This window comes from Doryrhamphus excisus, linkage group LG22, assembly GCF_037039965.1.
Source record: "Doryrhamphus excisus strain RoL-2023G ecotype Guam linkage group LG22, RoL_Dexc_Guam_v1.1, whole genome shotgun sequence".
Lineage (NCBI taxonomy): Eukaryota > Metazoa > Chordata > Actinopteri > Syngnathiformes > Syngnathidae > Doryrhamphus > Doryrhamphus excisus.
The window spans coordinates 51,969-75,964 of NC_136378.1; the positions used below are offsets into that span (position 1 = coordinate 51,969).

At 45.6% G+C, this 23,996-nt stretch overlaps 2 protein-coding genes across 11 annotated transcripts in view; one reads left to right on the forward strand and one right to left on the reverse strand.

Moving 5' to 3' along the window:
- The window catches only part of macrod1 (mono-ADP ribosylhydrolase 1), a 72,445-nt gene that overhangs the window by 17,214 nt on the left and 31,235 nt on the right, over window positions 1-23,996 (forward strand). The gene's annotated exons all lie outside the window — the stretch shown is intronic.
- flrt1b (fibronectin leucine rich transmembrane protein 1b) overlaps window positions 133-23,996 on the reverse strand; it is a 31,673-nt gene continuing 7,809 nt past the window's right edge. For 3 of the 7 annotated variants that reach the window (XM_078788096.1, XM_078788098.1, XM_058063983.2), the window contains exons 2-3: window positions 9,198-9,812; window positions 133-5,053 (exon numbers count right to left, since the gene is read on the reverse strand). In XM_078788096.1, coding sequence (XP_078644222.1) covers window positions 2,839-5,037 — 2,199 coding nt within the window. In that variant the 5' untranslated portion in view covers window positions 5,038-5,053; window positions 9,198-9,812 and the 3' untranslated portion in view covers window positions 133-2,838. Of the gene's footprint in view, window positions 5,054-9,197; window positions 9,813-9,886; window positions 11,244-23,712; window positions 23,881-23,996 lie in introns of those variants that run through there. The other 4 variants (XM_058063984.2, XM_078788097.1, XM_058063985.2 and 1 more) reach the window with 4 other exon arrangements.

Below are 23,996 nucleotides of genomic sequence, written 5' to 3' on the forward strand. Positions count from 1 at the left end.
AACAAACACTTGCAACATTCATGTGTGCTTTGACACGTAAATGTCTCCGCATCAAGACAAGGATTTGTATGCTTTTCCCTTTTTGCGGTTTCTTTCAAATGCTGCTGATGTAGCCATTGAGTGTGTGTGATTTAATGAGGTCCTCTTCACGCTAATAATCTATTCTTGTAATGACACTCCTCCCTCACGCTACATACACACAAAGATCAGTCTCTTCTGAGAAGTCTTTATTCATTCATGTAGTAAAAAGACAACAGAGCAGTAACAATTTTTATACATGGAGAGCGTTGGCATCATCACATCTGAGGGTGACATAATTGTTCTTATTTTTATTTTGGAAGGAACAAGGTTTTCTACAGAGTGAAAGGTAGCCTCGGTGCCGTTAAACAGAGCTTAAAAAGCCCAACAACACACAGTGTAGCTGTGCCAAGATGAATAGGGTGTCGTGGTCAGCGAGGACATTTGGAAAGCGGCTGGTGTCCTCCCTGCTGCCTTGCCGTGTACGTCCGAGTGCACAGTGTCGCGGTCAGGCTCTTGTCCCCGTTACAAAACATCTCCTACTGAAACTGGACGTCAGGTCAACATTCGATTCCTGTTTAAAAACTTTTTTTCATCACTCACAATTTCATTTGGATTCATGCATTTTCTCCAATTTTCAAGCTTTTTCATTGCATTTTTTTGAGTGGGAACACTTTTCTCAAATGTCTCAGAAGAAATCAGTTTGCTAAAACCTGCCGGCACGTGGACCACACTGAAAAGAAAAAAAAAACATCTACCAGTCAAAAAGGAGAATCAATGATTCGAATAAATGTTTAATATGGGAAGTGTTTTTCACAAATTCATGTTTTTCTTGTCAGTGTGTCCCCGATACTGCTGCCGGTCTCTTAGCCAAACTAACCAGCAGCAATGAAGCACAGCAGCATTGCTTTTCTTGGATCTAACCATGAGACGGACTCATTGTTCAACTGGCCGGATGACTAAAACGAGGACTTTAGTGACGTCTGTCCTGGCGTATGTGATGATGTGTATGATACCTTGCCCTTTGTCTGGCAATTAGACCATCATCCACTAGAGCAGTCCTTGTCAAAAGATGCCCTCCATTTTGCTGTTCATCATTCAGTTCCACAAAGAAATGATGAGTTGTTTTCTTAGCATCCTCTTCCAGATAATTGAGGGTGATATATTAAGACCGGTTTCCTATCATTTCTGACTTCGGAGGACGATTAGATGAATGAGAAATATTAAGACTTGGCTGCTTCTTTGTCCCTGGGGGCGCTAGTACCAAGAAGGAGCTGGAGATTGAAAACCACGCAATCTGTACCCAGAACGCAATCGGTGCAGAGGATTAAGTCACTTCTTCTTTGAGCAAATTTTTATAACAGCGCTTCTGCGACGTCACGCGATGTAGGAGTTCTTATTTTTGAAATGTATGACCATAAAAAGTCCAAATCATACTTCATATATGTAACATATTGGCTGGTTAATTTAAGAGTGACTCTTGTTGAAATACTGCACACGTAGCACCAACGTAAAGGTCGTATCTGGTTAACACACAGAAATAAATGGAGTTATATTTCAGCGGAACCAACCAAGATTGAGCCAGAGAAATGGCATCCATTCAAACATATCTTCAGAGCAAATGCTTTTGCAAAAAATTGTAAAGTAATTGATGCAAGAAAGAAAAGAGGACCTATAAATTGTCCACTTGCACCATGGATATGATAGAAGAAAAAAAAATCTGTCATGTTGTCATTTCTCAAATTTCTATCTAGCTTAATAGCTAGCGCTTTGGGAAAATGGGGGGGGGGGTATATTACACACGCCTAACATGCAGAAAAATAGGCCGACCGGATGTAGACGCGTTCTGCACATGTGTAGGACCCAGTTGAAGCGATTGCGTTGGGAGTACGTATAGCGTGGTGACATGTACCAAACCGTGATAATGGCGTACCGTGACACCCTGAGGTGTTCCAAGCCTTGGCATCCACCTAATCGTCCTACTCTGCAATAAACCGGTGCAACTCTTTCGGTCTCATTCCCAAAACAGCTTGACTGTATCTTTACTTTCATGTTTGCTCTCTCCGTCCAAATATCTATCCATCGCCCCCCTCCCCCGCCCCACTCATTAGTCTCCCCATGTGGCGGTTTGTGTCTCATGTCTTTGTCAGAGCTGTTATCACTGCTGTCAGCTCCTTTTGGCGAGAACAAAGTCGTCCTCTACTCACGGCGGCGCCACGAAAAGACATGAGAGAAATGAAAGCGCCTCTGCTAAAAACAAAGAGGCAGGAAGGAAGAACAATTAAATTGGGTGAAGTAATCCGGAGGAAGAGGGAGCGCAAGCGGGGGTGGGGATTAGAACACGTATCTTCATGTCAGCCACGATTGGTTGTCATCTGCGAATTATAACAAGCGTCAATTTCTGCATGTGTCTTCCCTTCATCTACACGTCAAAGAGCACACGCTATCTCTACACATGACTTGCCCTTCCTTGCTATTAGAAATGTATCTCCTTCTACATGGGCTAAGCCTACTACACCAACCTCCAATAGGTTACTGTGATTAAGAACAGCAGTTTTGAAAGACACAGAGAGAGCCAAAGGAGAAAAATGTATCCACTGATGAGTAGCACTGACACAAGTATACTGTACTGCAGTAGTAGAATACAGTATAGCATTGTCCAATCAACAGTCTCTTCTACTTAGCAAACATATCAGACTTGAACCATCTGAGGCACAAAGGGTACTTTGGAAACCAAGGACAAAATGGCCACGGGTCACAGGTGTTGACGCCATAGACATGGCGGCAGGCATTCACGGCTTGGGGATTGAACCCCTGTCATCACGTGTAGGCGTAGTCTATGTCGGGGATGCCGCCCTCTCTGTAGCCACGGTTGGTGCCGTAGGTGACGTGGTGGCGGCTGCTTTGGCTGATGATGGTGCCGTTGAGGCTGCCGACTCTGTGGTTGGTGCGGTATGTCCCGTTAGCTTGGGAAGAAGAGGCTGAAGAAGGGAAAATGGTGTGGATGTAGGTGACGTCCTCCAGTTTGGGCTGCAAGGGTTGATGGGCCATGGCTGTCATCTGGAACCCTGAAGGAGGGGCTCGGATTTCCAAAATGGAATTATCTTTTTTGGTGCCAGATTCCACATAGTCATCGTAATGCTTTCCTCCCCGACCTCTGTTGTACGAATTGGAGTCCCCCGACTTGTAACTTGTTCTTTGTCCATACCAGCAGAAAATACCAAAGATAAGCAGAAGACTTACCAATGCTGTGGCGCCCCCAATTATGCCCGCCAGGGGCAGCGCTGATAGCTCAGAGTCTTGTGTGTCCTTATCTAACCCCTCTCCTCTGGAGTTCACCATGGCCTCCCCGGTCTCTATTTGAGCACAGGCTGGGGCGGAGTCTTTATTGTTTGATTCAAAGCTGCCTACCCGAGATGTCCCCATGCTGGAGCCCAGAAAGGTCTCCTGTCGTAATGGCAGCAAGCATATGAGATAATGCGAGCGTGGTGTGAGCTGGGTGAGATGATACTGCCTCCTCTCTCCGGGAACAAGAGTTTCTGTTATTGAGCCGAGTGCCGCGCTGGATCCCAACCTCAGCCAGGACAAACGGAATGAGGGTGTGGGCTGTGGACACAACCAGCTGACCAGCACACTGTCTGAAGAGAGCGCTTTTACCGTCAACTCCAGGGCCTCTCCAGATGGTCGACTTTCTCCCCCTGCAGGCAGAGCCATGACTGGGCCTGGTCGTTTGGCTCGCAGCGTAAAAAGGGAACCCTGTGTGGGGACCAGCAAAGAGTTACTGGCGGTGCTGCCGTGGGGATCTGAAACCACAGCTTGCCCCTCCCCTCCAACGCTATCTTCCCCTCCTCCATCCTTTTCTGATGGATTCGTCCCAACTCCAGTGATTGGACCAGCTGGTGGTCCTTCACACTGTTCCATCAGATAGGTAAGGTCTTTAAGGGACTGGCCTTTCACCACCTCAGGCCCCTGGCAGGTCAAACCCCTGACTGTCACTGCAGCCCCCCAGCTGTGCAGCCAAACGTGGAGCCAGCGAAGGTTGCAACCACAGTACCAGGGATTTCCTTTCAGCAGCAACAATTCAAGACTATCGGCGTCCTTAAGAAGCCCTCGAGGAAGACTGGTCAGATTGTTTCCGGATAGATCGAGCTTCTGCAGACGGCGCATGCCATCCAATGATCCTCTTGGTACGTGGGTCATCCCGTTATCCTGCAAATGAAGCCGGATAAGATGAGCTGATGGCAGGTTGATTGGTGGGGATTGCAGGGCGTTTCTCACTAGCGACAGCTCTGTCAGATTGGCGAGGCGGGAAAAGGTGTCATCTGCAATGCGTGTGTTGGCTAACAGATTCCCATCCAGGACCAGGCGTCGCAAGGAGGACAGCCCTCGGAAGGCATGCGTGGGGATGGTGTTGATTCTGTTGTCGTCCAATCGTAGCTCCTCTAAGGATGCCGGCAAGCCTGCGGGGATGCTTGACAGGTGGTTCCGAGAAAGAAACAGCAGGCGGAGCCGTGGAGTCCCAGAAAAAGCCCGCTCCTGGATGCTCACTGTTGATATTGAATTATCATCCAAGTGTAAGCGCTCAAGTAGCGGCAACTTGGCAAGAGATGATCGTGGTAATGTTCGTATATTATTATCCTGTAAATGAAGCTCCCGTAATGAAGGTGGGAGGTGGATGGGGAATTCATCTAACTGATTGGCGTACAGGTAAATCACTCGTATAGAGGTGCTGTGCTCCAGCGACTGAGGCAGGCCAGCATTTGTCAGCCGATTGCTCTGCAGGTAGAGGATGGCGGCCGTCAACGGCAGAGGGGGAATCAGACTGAGTCCACGGTCATTGCAGTAGACAAAACCTTCATCACACCGGCAGACTAAGGGACAAAGTATTCCTTCATCTCCCTCGCCTGTCTCCAAGACAATTGCAGCCGCCGCCAGTTCCAGCACCTCGGCCAATAAGGTGAGGCACAGGAGGAACAGGAAGAGCCAATCGCGGAGCTCGGCAATGCTCTCGGTTGCCATGCTGATGTCCCAGCTCCTGATGGAAAAGAGAAGTGAGAAATTGCTGTAAAATTATTTCAAAAGAGGAGTGACTGATTACGACAGAGCAAAAAATGGAACAATCATAGTGTGGAGATATTTACCAAAAGAATAGAAGACCTGCGAAACAGACCAAATATGCTGAAATGGAGACTATAGACTGTCCACAGGTGTGAATGTGAGTGTAAACGATTGTTTGTCCATTCATGTTCATTACAAGGTCATTCAAATGAATGAGCCCATTTCATGATTCATTGCTTCACTTTTTAAGCGTCGTCATGGAATGCGTCAGTGACCGTTTGAAAGAGGAGTTTTCAAAGGTTTGAATGGCTGCAACAGGGGTGCTGTAGTTGCGTCGCTCCTCCGGCAACGTGGGGGGTGGGGCTCTGGACTGTGAAGACGCACGCAGCCTGGCCACGGAGATGAGAGATGAGTGGGGCCGCCATGGTAAAAACCCATAAAATACCCCATACATGATTTAGATGTATTTAGAATTGTTTGCCGCATGTTAAAGCTAAAACCACATTTTGTGGCTTCATGGAAGGGATTGGATGTACTGGACTGTATTCGTTATAGTCACTAGGCCACCATGTTGGACACTGGTCTGAAGATCTGTAATATTCTGGGTTTGGGTTGTTTGTCTATACATTATGTGCCCGGCCATTGGCTGGCCACCAGTCCAGGGTGTATCGTGCCCCTCGCCCCAAAGTCAGCTGGCATAGGGTAGGCTCCAGCATACGTCACAAACCTTGTGAGGACAAGCGGCATAGAAAAGAAATGAGAAAAATGTGTTTCAGTTACAGTCGGACCTTCTGGAACCAATGAATGATGCTAACCACGGTTCCACTGTACATGAATTGGGTAAGTCCACATGAATCAAAGTTAAAACACTTTTTTGTCTACACCCAAACTGCATGGTAAGATGAGTATACTCGTGTTAGATTGCACACGACTGAAGATTGTCGTTGGCTTTCTTTGTAGATGTAGTCTACTGTAAATTAAAAGTAAAGTTTTTCTTCTTACTTCAGTGTGAAAAATCTGGGGATTGAATCGTGAAACATACTTTGGAGAGGCTGTCCATTATTATTTGGGTCAGCGCAACCCGAGCACAAGACAAATGGGCAATTCAGTGCGGAGAGAGATGTGAGCTGAAGGACGATTACCAGAATGAGGGAAAGCAAGTGGATGACAGAGATGGAGAAAATTGGTCAGTGACAGTTTCCCTTAAGAGATTAACGGAAACCGAGTGAGTGACATGAAACTAAAATGGAAAAATGATTGGGGGAGGAGAAAATCCCATTAATTGCACGCAGTGCTGTTGAAGGCAACAGACAACAGTGAACTTGTGACTGTGCGACATCTACGCCAACATCGGGGTGAAGCAACAGGAAGGCAGGAAGTCTATCCACATTTTCAGGTCAAAGGGCAAAGTATTTTGTGGTTTTAGCCTCTCATCCACACGGGATCAGCGTTCTTGGTGCCCTGAAATTCTTTCCTTCTTTGAAAACAACTCCCACAGGGTCATCGTCTGAATACGATGGCTTGTCGTTTCCGTGTAGACAGCCGACGCCGCTGTTTTACAGAAATCATGTCGCTGCCACGTAGACTGGCATGGCTAACCCCAGTTGACATCCTAACCCTCTACTGATATTTGTTGTCTTGATGTCCAAAATTCCACTTCTTTCTTCTTTTATGGTTTAGAGTGTCAGGTGATTCCGTCTGCGTGTCTGTCTGCAGCGCCACACCTAGGTGTACCTTGTGTATTACATCCTTTTCATCCCTTCCCGTCTGGATGCTACTATTTACTGGTCCGCCACAGTGTGGGCCTGAGAAAACCCACACAAACTAATGAAGTGATTGCAAAGCCCTCACATACCATTCGGTAGAAGCTGGCATGAATAATGCATGTCTTCTCTTAGCTTTTTTTATTATTGTTTGTGAAATTTCTATAAATTATTCAGGCCTGAAATGTCCTCGAAACGTGGTGGTGGGGTGTCTCTGCAACGTGAACGTGTTCCAACAGTCTTGTTTTATGATGTGTCTCCAAATGAGCTCCAGTATACATAAAAATACACAAATAATTATGTGGTGCCACTCACTCCCACAAAGAGTGAACTATTTATAGAAGATGAATAACACGCGATGGTAAAGATGTGTTGATTACAGATTGGCTTATCCTTGTTGGAGCCCTGTCTCTTTTTTTGCCTCAGTCTGTGATTTTTTTCCTGACATGATTTGACAGCACATTTGATAAACAAATCCTCTTAAGGCAAGTATTTTTTTCTCTTCCTGTCTGTGCACATGTGCCAGTGTGCATGTGTTTGTATATGAACTCCAACGCTAGATGCAACCTTGCCCCTCAGCTGCAGTCAAAATCCATGCAAAGCAAACAAGACATGGCAACAATAGAAGAGACAGAGAGATGGGAGGGATGGAAACAGGGAGTCAGATGGAGAGCTGCTCTGTCAGTCACCGGAGGAGAGGGGGTATCGCTACAAAGAAAAAGAGCCTTGCAGGAGAAGGAATGCTTGGTATGAAATGGTAGCCATGAAATTTGGCCTGTACCCAGTCTCTGTTTTTTTTAGCTTGCATTTGGGCATTCCGGGCATTGCCAGCATTTAAAAGGAGCATATGGACACAAAAGGGACTTCCAAGGTAGAAAACCATATTGGGAACAGCCTATGAATATCAACAAACATATGCTTTCATGCAACACTCCAACCCACCCTGTTATTTTTTAATACATCATTTCACACATTCTCATCATGATACTTACAGTAGATTTGTTTGTTCTTTACACAACCTGACACATTTTATCCAGCCGAGTGTTGGTGCTCTCCTTACGGGCTTGCTCTCCAACCACACACCCTTCCTCCTTCCTCTTTCCTCCTCATCACCAAACTTTGTTTAGAGGAGGGAGAACATGCTCTTCCTTTCTCGAACCCTCTCGTACTTTCCTCTTAGTCTGAGGAGACAGAGGGTCTGGTCTGCCTTCTGGCCCGTTAATTCAGCTGCTATTGCTCTCTGTTGAAAATAACTCCAGGAAATGTTCCAATGAGCACTTCTATAGTTGCCGGGTCGAGTAATGTTGCTGTTTTATGGCAGTGCAGTCCCTCGCTATGTTGTGCTTTTTCATACTGGCTGTTTCCTGGTTGACTATGGCCTATTATTAGTCAAAATGTTGGAAGACAAGTTGTATGTAGTATTGTAGTCGCTATTTATTTTATTGTCTCAACCCGGTTGAGACGGACAGCCGCCCCACAGAGCCTGTGTCCTGTCCAAAGTTTCTTCCCCAGAAGGAGTGAGTTAGCTTGTTAGCTAGTTAGCTTGGTAGCTTGCAATGCACGCGATGGCCGTCCGTTATGTCCTTGCAGTGATGCCATAGCCTGCACATTGTGACGTCAGGAAAGAATAATAGGAGTGTGAAAGTGAAAGTAGGTGTCTTATTTCATTTCTACAGGACTATAATATTGTTAAAACCCGTAGTTAGGGCTTCAGGTTTTCTATGGTCGAACTATGAAAATATTCCATCGATTAGCATTCAAGCCCACGTCCCAGAAATTGACTCATTGTGCAAAGTCGGGTCTGGAAGTCGGGTCATTCGCCGTGATGAAGGAAGGTAGGTCACTGACGTACCCTGCAGTGGTCAGCAGCCCACAGCTTTATCTACCTCTGTATGTGCTTTAAATGGTTGCTCCTCAAACTTGTGCGTGTTACGCCGTATATGTTGTCATTTACAGAAAGATGTTGGAAAACTATGGCAGAAATGCAAAAAGTAAAAAAAATATACATAAATATATATAATATTCAGCCAAGATAATGTCATTTTATTAGCACAGAGCTGAGATATTGAAGAATTTTTCAAAAGCCGTAATATCATGAGAAACATGAAAATTAGGTTGGGGAAAAAGTTGTAATATTATTGGAACAAAGTCAAATATTATGGGATTAGGGTCATAATATTACAAAAGGAAAATGTGGGAAGATTATTGAAGAAGAAAGTTATTATTATCCCATAATACTAATATCCCATCCTCTTTTCAGTTTAGGTAGGGATGTCCAAAGTGTGGCCTGTGACTATTTTTACTGGTCTTACTAGTGGTCTCACTGGTGATACTAGTTTGGGTTGAAGGCTTGCTAACCTGCTCGGTCCGTGCCTTTACTTCCTGAGTGAGGACTATGTTGAGCGCGCTGTTGGCTGGTCTTGAATGAGCGATGATGCAGTGGATCTTGGTGTGCCGTCTCCCTCAAGCCGTTCAGATATGTAGCCTGATTCTTTGGGGCCGTGGAATGTTCCTCAGCTTGGACGAATGATGGTAGGGATAATGATAGTCTTTACCGCGGGGCTCCAGTAGTAGCAACACCAGCATGGCTCAGGGCCACCACATTTGTGTTTCTCACTGCCGGGCTCCCTCGCTCGATCTGTGGGTAAAAGTGGTGGGGGATGTTAGGCCTGCCAAGTCAAGTCATCTTCACCGAGCATCCACAGGCTTAATTGAGAACACACCCTTCCAACACCAAAAGGAGACAGTTGGCCAGGCAGTCCAGAGAAGTTCAGTGGGTCATGCAGTAGGTGATGCCGCATGGACCAAGGCTGGAATTATTAAGGATGTTTTTCACGCTCATGTACAGCTTCGTTCTTCTCAGCTTCTGAGAGTTGTCCAATGGTAGTACACGTTCTTCACGTTCTTCACGCCAGATGTAGTATCCTGGAAGTGCACTTGATTGGTCTTTGCTTCAGCAGGTCAGGATCTGCCCTGTAAAGACAGATATGATCACATCAATGGTAGTTTTGTTTGGACTTTCAAAACAAATTTGAGTTGTTTCATACAATTAATATTCATTTAGCTCCCACGGAGGGAGGGGGAGGGGCTCCTGCCCCAGGTATCTCGAGGTCTTGTTCACAAGTCAGGGAAGGTTGGAGAAGGAGGTCCACCGTACCGGACCGTCGTGGTGAAGAGAGAGCAGAGCCGGAGATGCAAAATTTTCAATTTACCCCCCATCTATGTTCGCACCCTCACCTGCGGTCATGAGATTTGGGTTGGCTGGATAAGCGGAAGTAAATGGATGATGGATGGATGGATGGATGGACGATATTCATACTTCTCTAGCAAGGACACCTTTCAAGAATCAGCAAGGGGATTAGAGTTGGAGTGTTCTCAATGACTGTTAGTCCAGTTGTCGCCATGGAAAGAGACAAACAAACAGCAAGTCTTAGGGAATCACATTTAATTAGTGAGACGGGGCTGCGTGATGATGATTGGTTCCGGGCCAGTTCATTAACTGCAGTTTAGGAGGAAATCAAACTAAAAGTGTTGAACACGAGCGCTCAATATTTCTGGCTCATGACACCCATGAAATGACGTGATGCCTGCTTGCACTTCCAGTCGCTTCTGCTAATAGTGTAGTGAATCTGGCACAAATTGCTTGTCCTTGTGTCCCACTGGAAAGCCACACTCGTGAAATCTTCCACCCACACAACACTGCATGCTGTCCGCTACCTCACAAAAGTGGGACAATACTATGAAAATAAAACTTGGATATGCTTCAGAGTAGTCAGTGTGCATCTTATATGGGAATATAATAAAATGAATGGCCACTCAGCCGTTACAGCAAGAAAATCCTAACCCTAATCGTCTTGCTGACAGTCAGAGCACACCAACAGTCAAGCACGAGTGCTGCCATTACCAGGGAGCTGTGGTTCCAACACACACCCTGCAGGATGAACACCTCCCTTTGGGAACCGGGCTTCCAACATGAGAAGGAGCCCAAAGACTTCCAAGATGCCAAGTGCTTTACTGAGGAAGCCTTAGGAGTCGGGCAAGGTGTCTGACATCCACCAGCTCCACCAATCATGGAGAAGAATTCCAATAACAGCCGGGCCTCTCTGGTGAATTCCATGACTATGAGGATTAAGGCATTGCCAGATAACAATTAATAGCATTTAGATACAATTTACTCACTGGCGTTAGCCCCTATTTAGACAATCACAAGCGCCTGTTGACTCATTTTCAGCGGATAGTAAATCTATACAAGCTGTACACTGCCTACTCTAAAGTCTATTCAATGTTATTTTCTAGTGTTGTCCCTTGAGAAGGTATAATCGAGTATTACTAAATGTGAAAATGTCATCCATTGCTTATTTAAATCAGGATGTTCTGGGTTATTGTGAGATAGAATAATGTCATTTTAGTAGCATAGAGTTTAAACATTAAAAACATTTAAAAATAAAAAAAAATACCTTTCTAAATTCTTCATATTATCAGACACAAGCAAAAGAAACTAAAATTATAATTATTGGAATATTAGGTTGGGAAAAAGTTGTCATATGAGAATAAAGTACAAACATTATTGGAATAAAGTGAGAATATTAGAAAAAGAATATTTAAGATATTATACCAAGATATTTTAAGATGAAAGTTGACATTTTTGGAAGATACATTAAAAGAAAAGGGGCGGGGGAAGCTCATCATAATGTTTTTTTCTATTCATACATCCAGTATGTGGCAAAGCTGACATGCAGTTTTGTTTTGTTTTTGAAATATGTAGAACTCGTTAGCATGCGAAATAGCCAAGACTCCCTTGCATCCATTGTTCTTGATGGATCCCTCGCTGGAAAGGGTTAGACTTAATGACGGAATCATTATGGCTGAAGTTTTCAAGAAGTGACTATAAAGCTGGTGTGCTGGTCCTGGTGTGTATCTGCTCTACTCCTCCACTGTCACCACCTCCATGCAGAATGAGCATCATGGGCCCCCTTTAAAAGAAGGACCCCTGGTTTGGTGTCAACGTACTGAGAAACTCCCCTGCTTGATGAAAGGAATACATCTCGCCATGTGCTTGGCTTTTTCTTTGGCTTTTTGTGAATATAGTATGAGCCACAGATATGTAAGAAGGCCGAGTGCTCAACGAGTGCTAGCAAATATCAAAGGATTAAATGGGGCTTTTTCTTTCTTCTTGCAACACGGATAAGAAAAGGAGGTCACTGACGTGCATATTTTCCCGAAACGAGCATCAAAAGATTCAGGGTGTCTTTTACTTTTCAGCAGCACCGTTAAAGGTTGAACCTAAGACTTGAGCGCATTGTTTTTTGTACTAAGAGCAGTGGTTAGCGTGTTTTTTCTTTTTAGTACATTGAAGTGTCAAGCTCTCTTAGCAATGCCAGTGTCACCAGGACTCTTCACCATTGCTAACATTTAGCCTCTGAGGTGGTATCACAGCCGTAACAGACGTGGGGCCGTGTCCCGTGGCTGTCCTACAAGTATTGAAGCATCACACCAGACGCTGTTGCTGTCGTGAGGCATCTAATCTGAGCGCGGGATGCTGTGTCGCCGTGTCGCCGTGCGAAAGTGCTTTACTGAATTCTCTATAAAATGCCCACGGGGGCGAACGCCGTGATTCCGACACAGATTCATGCGGGACGGCTGCGACAAAGAGGCCACACTTTGCAAGCAACCACATCCATTTGCCACGTATGAGCAGCAAATGTCACCTTCAATGAGACGTCTACTGCTGGATGAGATTGTGAGATTGTGAGCTCGAGGCAGTGTGAATCAGAAACCCAAGCATTTGGGGAGAAGTCAAAGTAGCGTCAGCTTTGCAAAAGGGTTGGAAGAAATTCTCTGACACTTTGGTGTCACATCACACCGTGCGTGGCAACTGGAGGCCTACGTGGAAGAGATCTCTGATATTCATCTGACAACTGCTTCTAAAAATGCGTCTCCGGTGTAGTTGAGGGTAGAAGGTCAAACGATTGACCTTTTTCTTGGAAAGGAATCACTAAATCTTCTTCCACCTTTTCAAAGATAAATATTTGCATTCAATGGAATATTTCTACTTTCTTTTTTTGGACTGCAGTTTGCATCAGCATTACAGGCCGATCGCTCTTGTCAGTGGAAAATGTCCCCTCTGGTTTCTGCTATTAAAAAGGCTACAAACAATGACAGCCTTGATGGAACAGCAAATACTTTCCCCCGAAACATTCCAGCCTCCTGTTTATTCGCTTGGTGGAGAGGAATGAATAAGAGCTATTTTTCACAAGCGTTGTTGGCAATATCGTCTCAGAAAGATCAATCAATGTGCCCCCCCCCCCACCCCCGCACTCTTAACTTGTCCTGTCCTGTAGAAGAGAGGAGAGAGCATCTCAGTGCCGGGAGGGACACAAATCACTGTTGCACGTGTGCGACAGTCAACATCGTAACCTACATACGCGACATGCGACCTTCACTGCGGCTTCTATCTTGCATGGTTTACCCTTTCCCAGTTTGCCGTGCACATGCGCTACAGTTTGTGTGGAAATAGCAAAGCTCCATATTTCTTTATTTCCACTCCCTTTCCCCTTTCTTTCATGGCAGCATATACTGGCCACACTTGCCTATATCCACGTTCGGATATTGTGCCCTCACTGCAGTTTTTCCAAACATAATGAATAAATGATGGCTAATTCTATGTAGTATTGTGGTGTATCACGAGGCATCAGTAATGTTAGGAGACATGACGTTAGATCACCTGACCTTTCACACTGGATGGAGAGTGGCTACTGAAGCAGCAGAGCCCAGCCCACATTCCATGGCTGAGACGGACATGTAAAAGTGTCTATAGGGGTGTTATTTCATGCCTGCAGGGCTCTAATAGTGTCAAAACCCGTCTTTTGAAAGCCCTAAACTTTTATGCTCGAACTATGAAAATTCCATTTATTGTTATTGAATTGACTTCTTGCGGTCGGAACCAATCAAGGATGATAAACGAGGGATTCAAATATATCATCCAGTCCGAGTCTCACACACACACAAGCTAACCTTGCTAGCTTCCCTTCACGCTCGAATATAGGAGATTCTGCCAACCTTTGCCGGCGGTTATCACCATTTCAACCTGTTTAGGTGTGTGTGTGGGGGGGGGGGGTGTTCAGTGTTTTTAATGATTTTGTGGCACGATTGAGCGCACGATACTTTCACGTACAAACTTTCCTTCTCCTCACCATGACAGCATTTCATTCATCTTACATATATACGTGTATATGTTATATATATATATATATATATATATATATATATACACTTATTCGCCGTGATGTCATCAACTTGGCTCGTTTACGTTTGATCATTTTACGAGGAATCTATAGCGCTACATAAAACATGTCGCCCAACGGAAGCAAAGCCAGGACCGGTGCCTTCCTCCACATGACCTTCTATTTGCATGAGTGCAGATTTCAGACATTTTAACAGACAGTGGCGGGAAAGGAAGCGTATTAAATCTCCATTTCCATCAAAGCTTTGCTCCGTCGGCCAGTTGAGAGAAATAGCGAGCAAAGAAAAGTGACAGCTGTGATACTTGGCAAATGTGCTCACTCTGTAGGGAGCTAGGAGACAGGAAGCGAGGGGAGTAGGAGCTAGGGATTAATAGCGGGACTGAATTGTGAGCTCCCTGTAATCATGCGGCCGTCTAACCCCGTGTTAGCGAGGTTGATGAGCACGCATCCGTGCTGACGTGCGCTCTGCTGAATATTAAGAATTCCTCAGAGTCCCATTGTCAGCCGGCCCTATTGTTCTCTCCCAGCCTTTAGCTCGCCACACGTCCGCGTGTTTTTGGTATTAATGCGTACGTCCGTGTCTGCAACGTGTGCTGATGCATGTTATGGCCGCATGTGGTGGCTGACTGCAGCCAAAGAGCAGTTAAAAACGCCAGTGGGGGTGATGGGTTGAGCGTTCGAGGCCCCGTCATGGCCCATCAAGGCCAGCGGCCCGGGTGCAATCCAGCCAGCCGTCAGGGCCAAATATTTGCAATTATTTCACCTGAAGGCACCGTTTCTTAAAATGAACATTCTCATTAAAGTCGGCAAAGTGTGTGCATCTATTTCAGGATATGTTAGTTCATATGTGTTAATATCAGAATCTGTCTAAGTGTACTCCTTTCGCCTGATAAAAAAAAACTACATCAGGAGGTTGCCTACAGCCACAGCTGCAGCCAAAGCTGTCAATGCTAAACTCTAGGAGTCTCTGTGGTTAATTGATTCAGTATATACTCGCTTCGCGACGTGTGCTGCTATTGGTTATTATTTTCCTCTTTGTCCAAGAGCGATCACACAATATTTTGATTATTGTGATATTACGGTTATATCACAATACTTTCCTCGACTACGGTATACGTCAGAGTTTGCGTCGGTGTGGAAACATGGATTTGTGTGTGGAAGTCTGTTTAACTAACCCGCACACGTAACATTCCCATCTCCGCTTCCCTGTTTCTCATTTATTGAGCCGGCGGCAGAAAGAAGCGGTGTAGAAGGGGACGAGGAAGGGGCGGGAGAGCGAGAAAGCAAGTGATTGGAGAAGGAGGAGGAGATGGTGAGCAGTGTTCAAGGTAGGAAAAATGAGGGCTGCCTGGTGTGAAAGGGGTGGGAAGAGGGGAGTCGAAGGCACGGCCTGGGAAGAGGGGAGATAGCGAGATGACGAGGAGGCAGCAGATTTACGAAGCATTGGAATGTCATTTGGAGGCAGAAATTACTGTCAGCCTGTGCAAGGTTTCAAGTGGCTGAAACCTGAATCCAGGGCCCGCTTCCGTGCGTGCGGAAAGCATCCCAGACAAATGGCTGGCAAATGCAGTGCAGAATAATAGCTCAGAAGCTTTGACCTGCAGCTACTTGTATCTGTAGTGGATGTGTGTGTGTGTGTGTGTGTGTGTGTGCGTGTGTGTGTGTGCGTGCAGTGCTCCTCCATGCGTGAGGAATATGACGATATGGCATCAGAACATAACCCGCCTTTCACATTTAGCAGCTCATCCATGCTGGAAGACGCACACAACTGCGGTAGGTCTGGTAGCCTGGCAGTCGGTGGGAGCTTGGGTGCAGGTTTGGGAGTGACGAGGGGGGAGCCAGGAAAGTATTGGTGAGAAACGGAATCGAGCGAGCGAGACTCTTAAGGGGGGCAAAAAGAGTGCGAGGGATGTGACTGGCTTTCCAACACACAGACACACAGCTTCCATTTAGCGGGAGGCGGGTAGAGAAAGAGAGAAAAGAGGGGAGCGACCAAGCAAGACAATACAGTGCCCCCCCCCCCCCTTCCCCCCCAGCCAGAAGTGGTGGACACATCCCAGGTCAGCAAAAAGAACATGAAACCTTCTAGAAGATGTGATTAGTGTTGCACTCACAGAGATTAGCAGCCGTGTTTGTGCAGATGATTGCTATGTTTAATATGAATTATGTATGCCTTTGCTCCATCATGCGCCCATATGCCGGCGCTCATTTGCATACAGCGGTGATGGAAGTTATATGAGGAGAAATGCCAAACGATAAGCACTCCGATGACTTGTAATCAGTGACCTTGCTGCTCCAAAGGATGTTAAAGTGTGGAATATGAACACAGTAGATAGACCCGTACGATGTAAGGAAGCGTGTGGGAGTTCCGATGCCCCAGTCGGCTGCGTGCTTCTGGAAAAATCCTTGTTTTAACGTCCTGCTCTTCTGAACTGGTTGACTTCCTAACAGTTACTCAATCCAGTCATCTATTTGCTCTTTTTTCCCTCCGTCTCGCGAGTAACAACCATATAAGGGGATACCCTCATGGTCTGGGCCAACCCAACCTCCCACTTCCACCTGGAAAAGCAGCCGTCTTCTCTGCTGTCACTCTTCCGCTGTGTTACGTCAATCACGTGTGAATGTGCTTCTCCAGACGACCGCGGCAACGTTAAATAGCAAGATGTGGCAGTCTCGGCGTCTTTTGACATGACGTTCATCACACTTGTTTGCCTGACTATTCAGTGCCAATGTTGCGTACTCTGCAGCCTTTCCTTCCACCTACTTTCATGTAGCCTCCATTGTTGCACCCTGTCACCATCATTGGCATCAAGAGGTTCCCTTCTACGTTATTGATTATTGATTCTAAGTTATTGAATATTGATTCTACGTTATTGACCATTGATTCAATGTTATTAACTATTTATTGTACTTTATTGACCATTGATTGTACTTTATTGACTGTACTGTACTCCACGATGCAGTGTTTGAGTCAGGCGTGACGTTTGAATGCAACACGTCGACAAATAATAAAGTGAAAGATATTAAGTTAACATTGCTATCTATCTATCGATCCATCGATCGGTCGGTTTATCTAATGTTTTGACTCTATCGTTGTAAAGTGACAGCTGTTTTTTTTTAATTATCCAACTATTTCAACTTTCTAACTTTTATTCTACTGATGTAGCTTTTATACTTAACATTTTTTGCTTGACTATTTCAACGTATGCCACTTATTTTTCCGATATTATGTCTAAATGAAATAACAAATAAAATTACAACGCAAGTCAACAATGACTCTGGAGGGGGCCGTAAACTTCAGACTAATCCTAGCTTCCTGATTGCCGTCGCCAGCTTAGGCCACCTACAAAGGTCAAAGGTCACCTTCAGTGGCATCTGCACATCCATCCTCAACCTGCTGGTGGGAGGTAGAACTACACGGAGTCTTTGTCCGTGATCAATAATTCAAGTTAAAAAAGCGCTATGAAATGCTGCCATGTACTCCACACGCGCTCGTGCACACGCGCTCGTGCACACGTGCACACATCAAGTGTTTGAATAAATAATATCAGTGAAGATGATTGAGAGTTTTTCCAGCTCAGAGAACATGAACTCTCTCTCTCCTTGCTCTCGTTCTGAATAAAGTATGAACAGGAAATATCTACACACAAGCAATTTACAAGACACGCACACATACACACACATGCACACACACACACACACACACACACACACACACACTGAGAGGTCACAGTAACTCTTGTGAGGTTTAACTTGGGACTCGCCTTTGGAGCACAATTCCTGCAGTTCTTTCAGGTGTGTGCGTGTGTGTGTGCATGTGTGTGTGTGTGTGTGTGTGTGTGTGTGTGTGTGTGTGTGTGTGTGTGGCTCACGATGACAGACGAAACAAGCGTTTTTAATCCAGTGAGATGTGTTGCTCCTGTGGCTTGCAGGTGGCAGGCTGAGGTGGGATGCTGGAATTTTCCAATTCACCTGAGAAGCTTTGTTAGGTTTCACGCGCCGCTCTTTATCTCCTTATTACTTCCTGTCAGTCTGACTTTCCTTATTATCCGTGAAAGCAGAGGAAAAGAGGGCGAGCGGAGCGAAAGGGAAAGCATTAAAAGAGCATTTCTGGAGCGAGATGTGATGTTTCTGAGCGGCTTAGTGGAAGCAAAGGATGCTCATGGAAATCAGGAGGTAGTTCCTTCTTGGACAGTCATGCTAAAGCAGGGCTGTCCAAAACACTTCCTTAAAACTAAACCGCGAAAAATCTAATTTAACAAAGTCTAAATATTACGTCATGTCATACATTTTACAAGAAGAAACATTTTTCCCGCATAAAGTTGAAATATTAAAGACAAAAGACGTGTTGCATGTGATTAGCATGTTGGCCACACAGTCAGGAGATGGGAGGACCTGGGTTGGAATCTCCATTGGCCATCTCTGTGTGGAGTTTGCGTGTTCTCCCAGTGCATGTGTGCCTTTCCCCCCATTCCAAAAACATGTTAGCTTCATTGGCCCCCCCAAATTGTCCATAGAAGAATAGAATCCATTCTATCCGTAGAATAAACTTGTCATATTATTTTAGTAGTTTGCAAATAAACAATTAATTAAAAATAGGGCTGTCAAAATGAATCTGTGATGAATGTGATTTAACGATCAATCATCATGATCATGATCAAGATCAATCATCATTAACATCTAGTATGGCTGAAATATGCCCATTTCTACTGCATTGGATGAATAGAAAGATAAATGAGTATATATATCTTTTTATGTATTCAGAACTCCTAATGAACCGACGATGCCAATCGAGCTAAAGGCTAGCACACAAGTCTCCAAATCCATGAGTCTAATATCTCTCTAATATCTCTCTAATATCAATATCTCTTGAATAGTAGAACATTTGACTCCTACTTGAAACCCATATTATGAGCCTTGAGGGATTGTGCTCACAGACATCACATAGTTTATTATTAGTAATTAGTGTCTTTTCATCATACCCAAAATGATGCAAACTGTACATCTGAATGAAGCCTTCAGGCACCAGAGCCGCCCCCAAAGAAGCCGTGAGCTTCAGTGTCGCGCCATTTCAACCTCATCAAACTCATCAAGAGTTAGGAAGCGAGTGGAAAGAATATGAAGAATATGTTTCACTCAGATGAGCATTCAGCTAACAACAACAGGGACTCCAAATTCAGAAAAAATGCAGCTTTAGCATGAGTGAGCTGCAGCTGGCGTCCGTCCGCGCGAGCTTTGGCTGCAGGCGATGCGCTCAGACGGCTGCAGCAGATGCAAGCGTTGGGCTCAGCATCCACTTAGACGCGTGCTCCAGCAGGCGAAAACACTCAAGTGGAAAGATCTCGCCCGGCGCCGCCTCCATCCTGGCTTCTTTGTAATTATGAAAGCCTATGACGTCAGGTCATTGGTGTTTGGCAAGTGTGATGCAATCCTGCTAATTGTCTGATGAGCTGCGATCGTTGGTCACACGGCGGCACGCCATTTACTTTTTATTCTGCCACAGCACATCCTCAAATTGTGCATTTTTATTTTCAACATATGGATTACACACTCCTCGTCCAAATCCCAGCAGCAGTCAGAAAAGGACAGGAATTCTTAAGGAGCTGCTAAGCAGACATCCCAAATGCAGGAAGAACAAATGGGAGTGAGACATCACGGCAATTTCTTGCAAAGAAGCATTCAGGTGAAATTCAGCCAAAGTTGAAGATCACAGCCTCTAAAAGGCAAAATGTGGACTGGATGTGATTTAGTGTCAGGAATTCCCAGCGTCATCATCTCTTGATGGCCAAGGTAGTTGAACATGGTGGGATGGAGAAGCGAGGCCTCTGGCTTGGACGCTTTAGACGGCCATTCCACACTTCTCACCAACATCCTGAGGCTCATGGAGCTCCAAAGTCCAGACATGAGGATCCCATTGGCTGTCCGTCAAGACACGGGACCATCCTGGGCCCAAATGAAGGTGGGAACCGGTACAGAGTGCAGTCCAACAACCATGGGACGCCATCTGCCAGAGGAGGCTTTTAAGAAGAAAGGAGCACCAAACATGGACATTGAAAGCTGGAAGGAAGTTCTCTTCTCCCTTCTGGGCCATCCTGGTCTTCCCCTCATCTAAATCCGACTGGGAACATTTGGGCCTGGATTTACCAAGATGGACATGCGTTCCAGACAGTGAAGCCATCTTCAGCACCTGGTGAAACATTACCATTGTATTTTGATCAGGAGAGTCCTGTCTATTTATTTTGTGCTGCTTGTTGCTTGAATGTGGTAGCAGCAGACTGGATCAGTTATTTTGTGCTTCATCTGTCACGCTGTGTCAGGGGATGGCAGATTGGCGTTGGCGTTGGCTAACTTCCTGAGCTGGCTCTTCTTTGGGTGCATGCAAACAATGCAAGCCAACGTGGGTGTAGGACAAAGACCGGCATCTCTTCATGAGCGTGATGTGGCGGGCACCCTGGGATGTAAAAGACCATATAAGCTTGCTTATAAAGCATTTATTATTATAGAGCATAAAGCTCCATGGGATTGACCTCAGCCATGGACTCCAACACACTGGAGATACAGAACCTTGCTTTCCCCCCGGGGGGAGTGGAGGAGCAACATGACCTTTACAGACGTTGACTTGCTCACCCTGGTCACCATGAAAGTCGTCAAGATTGCATTCACGATGTTTGCTGTTTTGGTTTTTTCACTAAATACAGAAATTAAACTACGATGACAAGACGGCAAAAAAAGGGAAAGTACACGCAAGGTTACAAAACACGAGGTGTGCCCAAGCACACCATGATGGTGGTTCACCTGGACAAATATCATAATCATCAATAATATAATATAATATAATAGTTCTCATGCACGCCCATTCGATCATGGCCTTTTCCTTCACATATTCATATTCTTTCATGTCAACTTATGATCTTTCTTCCTTACTTACAATGACAATGACTTACAATGTTTCCTTAAATTAGGACTTTATTTGGAAATATGGCCATTATATCTGGACTTTTGGACTTAAACACCGGAATACAAGATTCCAACTCCATTGATACAACCTTGGCACGGTTTAAACACCGGAATTCAACATTCCAACTCCATTGATACAACCTTGGCACGGTTTAAACACCGGAATTCAACATTCCAACTCCATTGATACACCCTTGGCACGGTTTAAACACCGGAATACCACATTCCAACTCCATTGATACACCCTTGGCACGGTTTAAACACCGGAATACCACATTCCAACTCCATTGATACACCCTTGGCACGGTCTAAACACCGGAATACCACATTCCAACTCCATTGATACACCCTTGGCACGGTTTAAACACCGGAATACAACATTCCAACTCCGTTTATAGGTCAGAGAAGTGGAAAGGCATCATCGGGCCCCTTAAGAACAGATATCAGCTTTTGTCTGTGCAACTGTCCACTTCCATGCACAAATGTTAAACTGCACATGTGATAGTCGTCAGTGTGGCTTTTTGCTGCATTGAAAGTAGCAGCAGACAAATGTGGTCCATCAACTGCTGGGATTGTATACTCCATATTACTCCATATCTTTAGGGCCAGCGTGCTTTGGTTTAGCCCTCTTCTGAGGAGGGATTCCTTGTTCTTTGGGTGGAAATGAATGCAGCGCTTGTACAGATCAGGACTAAGCCTCCAGGATGATTTGAGAAAAGACGGCATGACTGATGCGTGCGGCCGTTAGGGTTATACGTTATCACGATGATAGTCATGCTTTGGAGCTTTAAACAAAATGTCTCTGTGGTTCTTTTCAATTTGTCTGAGAAAAGGGAAGACGTTGGACTTGATGTGAAAGTGAAAGGACACGATGCAGCAAATGGACTGTGAGAGCGCTGATTGCATAACGTGTGACTCGTACGCATCGGCACATTGATCAGCGTCAGGGCCGGCCGGGGCTCAGGGAGCCCCCGTCACTGGGCTTTCACCATTGGCTAACTGCTTGGATAGCGTCTGGAATCTATTCCAAAAGGGTCGACTCTAACCGAGCCAGATGCCAACCCGGTTGATTTGTCTCCTAGGAAATGGAGAATCTGCTCCAGAATGCTGGTACCAGTCCACTTTCCATGCCATGTCAATGCTACCATCGTCACAAGATGGAAAAGATTTCTCCTTCAGAGTGTCTGCCGGGCACGAGGCCTGGGAAGATAATCAATAATGAATAATGGAGTGATTGATAATGAATCAATCACACAATCCATGGAAATGAAGTGGATCGTCAATTTGTTGCCACGTGCATGCGTGCCAGGCAGGAAGAGGGTTGACTCCGCATCCCTTTCAGCACCTTGGCCGCTTTGTTCCAGACCGGGACGGCTGCTGGCCTGGTAGGATGCAGACCCCGGAATCAAACACAGCCAAAATCACTAGAAAGACTACAGCATCTCCTCCCCAAGGGAACACCACTGGGAGCGTTGGCGGACCCTGGACCGCCTTAGCGTGAATGGAAGCTAGCAGGGTCAATACATTACAATACAGTGTGCTGTATATGATAATACAGTACAGTGTACATGATAATACAGTATTCTGTATATAATACAGTATTCTGTATAAGATAATACAGTATTCTGTATATGATAATACAGTATGGCGCACATGATAATACAGTACAGTGTACATGATAATACAGTATGCTGTATATGATAATACAGTACGGTGTACATGATAATACAGTATGGCGTACCCGTACCAAGCCCCATGTGGCGTATGACTTCATGCTTCCCCCCAATGGTTTCTTTTGCGTCCAAAAGAAAGCCAAAGAATGAGGGATCAATAAGAAGCGCATCCAATAGGATGGCCGGGTAAAAGGGCGGTGTGGATCCACTGATGCAGCATGTGGACGTGTCTGTGGACGTGTCTGTGGACGTGTCTGTGGACATGCTTGGAGACTCATTGTACTCTTTCCTAGCGGAAGAGTTCACAGCCTGTAGTAGCGCCAGCATCGATACGCCTGAAGAAGGTGCTCGGTCCTGCTTCCACGCCGATCAATAATTCACACGAGCAGTGAAATATTCATGTTGAATGTCATGGCTTTAGGCGTGCACACAAAGCTGACAGTCTTTGAAAAGGACGCAACTCACGCTCGGCCCGCGCATTCCCACACGCCACTGAAGGTTTTGGGAGGTGAAGTTTTATTTGGCAAAATAACAGAGGTGGATTTATGAGATGAGAAGGTCAAATAGCAGACATTTGAAGCAACACGTCCTCTGGACACCATGTGGCGTTTCTGCCGCTGACCTACGACCTCCATCTCAACATGGGAAGGAAACTCCACCACCAGGTCAAAGTGCCATCTTGTAGAGAGGAAGCACCTCACTTTTACCTCTTTATGTCTTTTTTCTTTTTTACTGTGTAACGATCGTGCCCTCTTCTAGAGGTAACGAAGCCGCAAGGCAAACAAGAAGGTGAGGGGGGAGTGGATATGAGCTGGAAGAAACAGAAACAAGGAGGAAAATGCTGGTTCACCTCCACAACGGCTGTTTAAGGACAACAAACTAAAGCCACTGTCAGCCCCTCCCAGCCCAACTAACTCAACTTCCCACCCGCCAATCCCAAAAGCGTCCCCAAAGTTATTGTTTAAGCCTGAGATGAAAGCCGCAGTTCCACTCACCCACCTGGTGATGATCCTGGGGTCCGGTGCCTCACGGCAAAGTCCAATCCACTAAGGTTGGCCTGTTGGATCCAACGCCGGCTCTCAGGATCGCAGGTCGCCATGTGACATCACTACCTAGTCCCCACCCCTGGCGCTCCGAACCGGTCTTGTTAAATACACGCCTGGAGAGGGCGTGCCTTCTCCCCCCACTATAGCCCCTTCCTGATGGTGATGATGGTGATAGTAGAGATGATATGTATACCGTATGTACATATATAATGTTCCTGTACGCATAAGTCATGCCAG